General features: G+C 35.1%; 1 protein-coding gene across 2 annotated transcripts; it reads right to left on the reverse strand.

Moving 5' to 3' along the window:
* LOC105049875 (uncharacterized) lies at positions 1–2,398 on the reverse strand. 2 transcript variants are annotated; one of them, XM_010929655.4, is made up of 4 exons: positions 1,610–2,398; positions 819–889; positions 386–614; positions 1–305 (listed from the first exon to the last, which is right to left on the reverse strand). In XM_010929655.4, the coding sequence occupies exons 1-4, from the start codon at positions 1,736–1,738 to the stop codon at positions 105–107; spliced, it is 630 nt and encodes a 209-aa protein (XP_010927957.1). In that variant the 5' UTR covers positions 1,739–2,398; the 3' UTR covers positions 1–104. The 2 variants fall into 2 exon arrangements, with proteins under 2 accessions (XP_010927957.1, XP_010927958.1); XM_010929656.4 differs by having other exon boundaries at positions 1–299; positions 1,610–2,394.
* Positions 2,399–9,156: the final 6,758 nt, after the last annotated feature.

Below are 9,156 nucleotides of genomic sequence, written 5' to 3' on the forward strand. Positions count from 1 at the left end.
TACCTAATGATTGAATTTTCTTTACAATAGAAAGATTTGTAGCACAGCAAATTCATGAGAGGCATAATAGACTGAGTTTTTCATCCACTATACACTAAAGAGTTCTACACCTTCAAAGCTACCTGGTCTTGCCATGTAATTTTCCTCTTTCCACCACGCTTCACTCCATTCCCAACATCTCGACAGATCAACAGCTTCAGATCATTTGCAACAAGGTCACCCTCCGTTAAACCTTTGTTCAACTTATCAACCTTCATGGACTCCGGTTCCCCTTGAAACTCCTCCATTTCCTCACCATTCTGCAACTTAACAAAAACAAATTATGAACAAATTAACACAATATAATACATAAAGTATCACATATACGCATATCAATTATAGTTACCGGTAAGGAAGCCTGGTTCAAGTCTAACACTGCAGAAGTGCTCGGGACTGCAACTTCTCTTACAATGTAACTTCTATCTTTTTGATGGAGTTCATTTTGAATCACCGGACTTGGTGCTTCACCATGGCCAAGCACTGAGGATGGGATTTTGCATGACCGCTTTTTCAGTCTATATGTGGTTTTCTGCAATGGATTCTTCGATAAGCACTTGTACCTTTTCCGCAAGAATCTACACCATCCAAGACAACCAACAAGTCACTTGTTGTGAATTGGGACCTTCCAAAGCAATTCGTTACAGCAATAGAAATAAGACATTAAAAACCGTTAATCATAGTAATTCTTTGAACTTTAATCTTTTAAAACCTTCAAAAATTGTCAATAGGAAACAAGGAAAATAAAGATTAGTAGAAGGAATATAAGAAAGTGGTAGTACTTGACTTCAGCAAGGAGCTTAAGCTTCTTTTGATTAACCTTTTGCAATTGCTTCCTCTTTGCTTCAGTTTCCTGTACAAAGAAAGTATAGTTTAGAACCTTAAAAAGATCAGTGAAGTAAGAAGAGAACAAACCAAATAACAACAATGGCAGAAAAGAGATCTAATAAAAATCCAAATTAGAACCTAAAACTTTCAATTGAGAAGCCAAAACCCTTAAAGAAGCGTCTGATTCTTTTTTAACTGAAAAATTACACGACAATTTTTAGAATGGCAAACATGAAGGACCTTAATAAAACAAAAGAACCTAACAACAAATCCAACTCAGAAAAGATCTCGAAAGCAAAGAAGAAAGAGTAAGAGAAACCCTCGCATGAAGCATCAATAAGCCCTAGATCTATCAAGGAAATCCCTATGTTTATGGAAATCAATAAAAAATATAACTCTAGATCTCTGATATCCAAGAAAATAAGAACAAACCCATCAGAAATCGATCCCAACATTCCCTCATACAAAATCGAAAACCCTACATGCCTAAAGTCAAATAATCATATGAACACTCTAAATAATAACAACGGCGGAAAGCCTATATCGCTGGAATAATGAAAATAACATATACACATAACCTAGAAAACGTATTATGAAGAAACCCTCAAAATCTCTTAGAAAACCCCATACATGGGATTCCTTAAACGCTTGATTCCGCACCAAACTAAAACCCTAAATCAACTCAATCAGACATAGCATCCAATTAATCATAACGCAGACACGATGAAAAGCCCAAATCTCTCACCTTTAGCAATTCCTCATAGTCCTGCAAGAGGCTCTCGTGCCTGAACCACGCCCGAGCCTCCTCCCCGAGCAAAAAACAGGCCGATGGAGAAGCCTCCACAGCCACCTTTCTTCCCTTCTTCATCACCATCACCCACCCTCAGAAAGACAAAAAGGCGGAGAAGGAGAGAGGGCAAAAAGAGATAACCCCAGGAGGAAGGCCAAAAGACACCAACTTGGAACGAAACAAAGAAAAGAGAGGCGAGGAGATAGAGGGAGAGGGAGGCTCCGTGCCCTGTTTTCTTTGTCTGACCGTGACCAAAAGGGGCAGGAAAGGCCCCATATAAAACGGGAACAGGAGCTGGACTAGGAGTCTTCTTCCTTGATAGAAGGGAGCTGGAGAGTTCCCCGGGCAGAAGAGGGGCATTTTGGGAAGTCGGGGGGCAGTAGTTTTGTTTTGGGTGGGAGAACGAGAGAGCGATTTGGTTGGCTTTGGTACACATATCTGCAAGACACCCTATCTTTCCTTCTCCTTTTGGTTTTGGTCTTGGCATTGGTTTCGGTTTTGGTTTCCTTCCATCACATAACTCCTGGTCCAGCTGGGCCATCAGGTAGAAAGATAGGGGGGGAGAGAGAGAGAGGAGAGATGAACTCCGTGGAGGGTGGGGATTCCTTTAATTTTCTTCTCTCCATTCCTTCTCCCCCAGGTATCACAGAGAGAGAGAGAGAGAGAGGATTTGATGGAAAGAAGGGGAGATGGATGGCTGCTGTGCTGTGATGTTGCAGCTATTGCTCGAAGACCCCATGGTGGAGATGGTGGGATGGGACTTTTTATTAATTAAAATAGAGTGAACTTCCCATAATACCCCTACTTTCCTTCATAGGAGAAGTCCTTTTCTGAATAAGTTCTTTCCATTCTTCTCTTGCTGAATAAATCCCGTGGGTTTTACAGCATTAAACTATGGATCAACTGATGCTATATTTGCTAGTACACTAGATGTTAACAATTGAAATTAACCAATGTTATAACATGCAAAAAAAAAATTGGACATCACCATTGTCCACCACCATCCGTTTCATGACAACTGGTGAGTCTGGCTGCACTAATCTGTGGTCAGAATCATGTCCTCATGAGTGACAGGGTCATTTAGGAAGGGGGACCATTTCATAAGGGGACAAGAGGGAGGCGGTGGATGAGGCCAGGACATGGTGAGCGTCACCTCCATGAGTGCCAAAGTTGTTCCTTCCCTATTCCTATGATCACCAGGGGCGTTTTGGGAACAACAACCCTTGGTTGTTGGAGGAGCGGGGAATATGTCCACCTCAGACCTGGGTGGTAGAAGAAAAGAAACGCCCTGGAGCTGTAGGTAGGCCAGAGCTCAGGCCTTTGGGGACCGCACTTTTAGGTGAGAGGGTAAGCTGCCATGGGTCTTCCAAGGATGCCTCCCGTTTCCCAGTCGTTTCCTTCAGGGGCTATTTTGGTAACAAAGAGGATTTTTAATGTTTAAAGAAGGGTAAGAATGCTGTGTGCTCTACTGTTTGGAGTGAAACAGCAAGCGGTTCGAGCCAGAGTAATGTTGGTTAGAGCCATTCTATTGTATATATCTTATATCATTCAATAATAAATTAATATATTAATTATCATCAAAAAAATATATTATTAATTAAATTTAATTAAAAATTTAAATAAAAAATTTATTATTAATTATGATTGATTTATTGATAATTTTTAATAAAAAATTAATTTTTAAAACGATATGCTAATTTATTATTGATTGGTCTAAGATATTTGTGGTAGGATCTTTCTAATCAATAATTTTTTCTGTAATAGAAAGGCTTCCGTTGATAAGCTGACTTGGCTTTACTGTTTACTTTGTCCTCAATACAACTGTTAGATGAGGATTTGATAGGAGGTGAAATGGATGGATCGGAAGTTATTGTACAACTATTGTACCAGCTATTGCTGTGCAACGCGGCCCTATATGAACTGTACAAATCAAATCAATCTCTTCGTACAATGTTGCTAACTAACCCATGCAAGAAAAAGAATAATTTCGTCATAGGCTTGTGGGGCTGAGAATAGATCTGATCAAATATTAGTATATTTGCATTTGAATTTTTTTTTTATAGATACAAATATGAATATAAATATTAATTAAAATATAATATAATATATATTTATTTTAAGTAGATATAGACATATATTGAATATTGATTGTATATACATATAATAGGAATATAAATCACATAGCTCAATTTTGTGTCTATAAAATCAAATTATTATCGAAGAAGGCAAACTAAATTAGCGATATGTTAATATGGTTATTACTTATCTTTAAAATATATAAATACTAAATAAGATTAAAGAGGATTATAATCAAATAGTTATGTATCTCTATTCTTTTTTTTTTTTTCCTTTTGTCAAAGGGGATATTGATTCTTTACCAAAAAAAAAAGGGGGGGGAGGGAATATTGATTGGATGCTAATTTGGGTATGAAAATATATATGGATGGATATTATTTGGAAGATTTTTTTAAATAATATTTTCTTAATAAAATATTTTTAAAATACCGTGGTTCATAAACTATTTTCGAAACTACCATTTGAAGGCTACGTAAGATAAATTCGTGGGTTCAACCCATAAATTTTGAACTACGTGGGATAAATTCGTGTGTTAAACCCATAAATTTTAAGTCTACATAGAGTGTTGCATGAATTTTGATATTTAAATTCGTAAGTTGAAGCCACGCATTAATCTAAATGGATTCGTGAGTTCAACCCATGAATTTAAGAATTCGTAGGTTCAGTCGATGAATTTTCGTGAATGAAATTTTTTAAAATTTGAAATCAAAAATTCGTGGATTGAATCCATGAATTTGAAAAATCGTGGGTTCAACTCACTATTTGAAATTTAAATGTTGCAAAAATTGGTAGGTTGAATCCACGAATTAGAGTCGTGGGTTTAACCTATAATTTTTGTTTGAAATTTTTTGTCGTTGCGACCGTTGCAAAAATTCATGGGTTGAACCCATGAATTCAAAAAATCATGGATTCAATTCATGATTTCATTGACTTTAAATCCAACTTCAACCCATGAATTCAAAAAATCATGGATTCAATTCATGATTTCATTGACTTTAAATCCAACCCAAGCCCTTCCTACTCCCCATTGAGAATTTTTCAAATTTTTTTTTGTATTGGTCCATTTAGTCCACAAACTCTGATCCCTCACTTTAAAATCGATTATGGCTTCAAAAAAAGGTAGAATTTTGTCGAAAGAAAAAAGAGCTCGAATAGAGAAAGGAAAGCAACTATCTCGTAGGTACGAAGAGATCTTTTTTCTAAATAGTGAGTGTAGTAAAAAATTTCAATCAAATTTTTTGAAAAAAAAATTTAGGAGATAGAATAGTCGATTTAAATAATTTTAATGATTTTCGTATTAGATTTTTATTTGAAAGGATGAGTTGGCTATCTATGATTATGCTCAACAATCCAACATAGCCTACTCTAGTTTAGTATTTTTATAGTAATTTTAGTTTTAATAGTAGGTTTTGTTCTATTTCATCATATGTTAAAAGATAAGTGATCGAATTTGACTGTAAAATTTTAGGTCAAATTTTGAGTATTCCATCAGATGGTGATAGATTTTTCAGTAGTAGTACTATTTAAAATCATCCAGTATTAAACTATGCTTCCTGTGTTAAAACTGTTTTTGAGGACAATATAAGTGCGACCATTAAATCTGATGCAAATCTATTACCACTTGAAACTATATTAATCCATCATATTTTTATATTTAATTTTCTATCTAGAGGAAGTCATAGAGAATACATATCATATTTAGATGCTTATCTCCTCAGAATGGTTCTTTTAGGTGATAGGATTATTTTGCCCTATTTAATGATGTTTTATATGAATGAATGTTTTCAAAGTTCAAAAACCATCTTGCCATATGGAGCTGTTCTGACCGCTATATTTGAGGCATTTGATATCCATATCATGGCTAATGATAAAGTTATCAAGGTCAAACATAGTAACATTTACAATCATGCATCTCTAAGGCATATGGGGTATACATTTCATGATGGGGTATAGATGCGTATGTCTACAGTAGATGAAGAAGAATATGATGGTGAAGGAGGTAGTTAGCCTACCGATAGAGAGGAGCCTACACATGCTACACAATTCGATCAGTAGTCATCCGATCAGCATGTATTATCTACTCGTATAAATGCATTGGAGATATCTGTTAATGAGAGATTTGCATATATGGATGCCCGACTGGATGAGGGATTTGCACAGATGGGTACTCGATTGGATGAGAAATTTGGATGATTTGATCAGTTCATATAGTATTTTTATCGTCAATTTCCTCCACCACCATAGGATCCTGCTCCGAATGATTAAGCTTCAGTGACTGACTGCAGTATGTGAGGCTTCACTCGAAGATCTTTCATCTTTTTTATTATTTTTAGATAAATATACTTCGATTTGATATAAGCATATGTAGTTTTCTTTTGTTGCTATCATTTCAAATGAGAAATCTTGTATTCTGATCAAAAGTATGTGAAATTTAAGATATAATTTGGGCAACAAAGTGGTTAATCAATAATTAGTGTCGAAGAACATCCTAAACCAAGAATGCATTAGTGCCCAATCAATAGTTATAAGAAAATTGAGTAAAAAATTTTATAATTTGGAAAATATATTGAAAATTGGTCAGGTCGGTCGACCATCTGAGGAAAGCGGTCGGTCCAGGCCCTCACTCGGTCCTTCGTACTCGACCATTGCATACTCAAAATGTGCTACAGTCTCCTCTATGGACTGAAACTGGGTCATGTGCAAATACTGTAGAAGGCATTTATAAAAATAAATTTTTGATAATGAATCAAATAAATACATATTTAATACTCCATCAAAGAAATACATATTTGAAACAAGTCAGAACAAAAATAATGTCATATTACAACTAATAATAATACAAAGTTTAACACATATTTCAAAAAAGATTCATTCTCTGATTCTCGGATATGTTCGTCTGCTATATCCTACTTCGACACTTTTGGCACATAGTTTTGTTCTCAACTTCCATCCAATCCATTTTACTTCTGAGTCTAGAGGATCGTGGCCTTCCTTTTTGTCGCAACCATTCTTTCTGTGGTATAATAGTGATGTCACTTGTTTATTGCATCCAATAAGTTGCATGTAGGATGGATTGAAATTGATGACGATAACTATGATGATACTCTTATAGTGTGTAATACCAATCAACATATTGCCAAAAATCAATTGATATATGTGCACAGGTAGCCATCACATGAGAATACAGTAAATGATACTACTGTCATTTTTGATACGTACATGTATGCTCAGATAATCGTACTATATGTATGCATATTAGCTTATTAAATCAAAAAATTATTTTTTATTTGTAATATATAATAACTTAAACGTATTGATCTGGCTAAAATCTGCCATCACCTGAGTATTGTTGTCTTTATTGTTATATGGCCCACGGAATGCTATTTGTACTTAAAATAATCTGCTTGCTCTATTGAATCTTATGACATTATGAGATGTTGCTTTTGATTGGTTGGCAATCATACAAGTTGTAGCAAATGGAACAAATCTTTTACTTCTAGTTAATATTTCATTTACCTGAGCACGTCGACCATCAAAATATGATGCAAGCCTAAAAAATGTCAGTTGCACCAATGAAGTTACTGACAAAAAACGTACATTTTTCAGTATACCATTAAAATATTCAGATAAATTAGTAGTTATCATTTCAAATTTTTGATCACCATCATGTGCATGAGATCATTTCTCTACAGAAATTTTATTCAATCATTGAATAGCTTCCGAATTCATCTTTTCAATCTTCATCATACATTTATTGAGCTTCCTAAGTTGTGTTTGTATTTCAGTTATTTTCACCAAATCTCTGAGATTGGAGTCCTAAAATCGAGTATTGAAGTTGCTCGCTATATGGCGCAAGCAATAAACATAATGTGCATCTGGTGGTTGCCAGTTAAGATGTTCATTCTGTAAAGCCGACAATATATCTGAATGTCGATCTGAAATAAGACATATACCATGACGTGATATAATACAATATCTAAGACAAGCCAAAAACCAACTCCATATATCAGTAGACTCCTCATCTACTATAGCAAAGACAAGTGAAAATATTTGGTTGTTTCCATTAACAGCTGTTGCAATCATCAGCTTCTCTTGATATTTTTCATACATAAATGTAGCATCGATACTAATAACTGGTCTACAGTATCTGAAACCTTCAATTGATGGTGTAAATACCCAAAAAGCATGATCAAATGCAGTCAATGGAGGATAATTGGTGAAAGTGCTGATGAACTTCATCCAAGATCCGAGATTAAATTTTTATATAGCACACAACCATTTTGGCAAAAAGTCGTAAGATTTATCCCAATCTCCATATGTCAATACCATTGCTTTTTGCTTCGCCTTCTACAACTTTCTATAACTGGCCATGTAGTTGAATCTATTTTTAATAATTGCACTGATGCTGGCAATGAAAATTGTGGATATTTTTTTTACAATATTTGGAAATTCATTGGCAATAAAGTTCGAATCAAGACCAGAATGATCTCGAGAAAATATAGTTGAAATATGTATGTGGACCGATATATCTTATGATTTCAAAATAATCGTATCGCTTAACGACTCAGAGCATCTAATTGCATCCTGACTCTCTATTTTTATATTTTACCACCCAAAGCATTGGCTCCGACTCGACAACCCTAAATTCATAATGCCTCTCAATATGATATTGTTTTACTGCATTTGTAGTTCTGCCTTATCTATAAAATGAAGCCCTTTTGACAATTCGACACCTCTTTTCCAACCGGTACACCATGCCTTTAATCCAGAAAATATTGATATATTAGCTGTCATCCAATCAGTTGATCTAAATGTTCCAAAAGGAGCTTCAAATACCCTTAAATTTGGGTGCTTTTCTACAGATGGGCACCCTATATCAATAGAAGTACCAGCTTGCTGAAGATAGAAGTCTATCTCATCTCCGCTTCATATGTCATCTTCCTTAAATAGCCGATTATCTATGTGCACCACATCATCAACAGGTGTGTAAATTGATGATTGTCTGATAGTGACACCTGCCACATCAAGATCCGCTATAAGGAACTGGTCCTATGCATGTCTGGAACTTTGAGTCCCTGGTACATAGTCAGTGTTCTGAGTTGTTCTAGATAGATCGATCTATTCAGTGTCCTGAGTTATTCTTATATCCCTATCAGCTACTTCATATTCATCTTGTTCAGCTTCAATAGGCTACACTTCTAGATACAACTTTGCATCCGATAAACATGGGTGCGAACTAACCATCGAAAAGATTATTTTCATATCTTTATCTTCACTAATCGAAATCGGTTCATACTTTAATAATGTCAGCTGTACAATCTGTGGATATCTATATATTATCGTGAGTCTATTCTTGCTTCTATCTACAGGAAAGACTCTACATAATTTATTCTCCAACTCCTCAAATTTAATTTCAGATTTAATTC

This window comes from Elaeis guineensis, chromosome 8, assembly GCF_000442705.2.
Source record: "Elaeis guineensis isolate ETL-2024a chromosome 8, EG11, whole genome shotgun sequence".
In the NCBI taxonomy this organism is placed as follows: Eukaryota; Viridiplantae; Streptophyta; class Magnoliopsida; order Arecales; family Arecaceae; genus Elaeis; species Elaeis guineensis.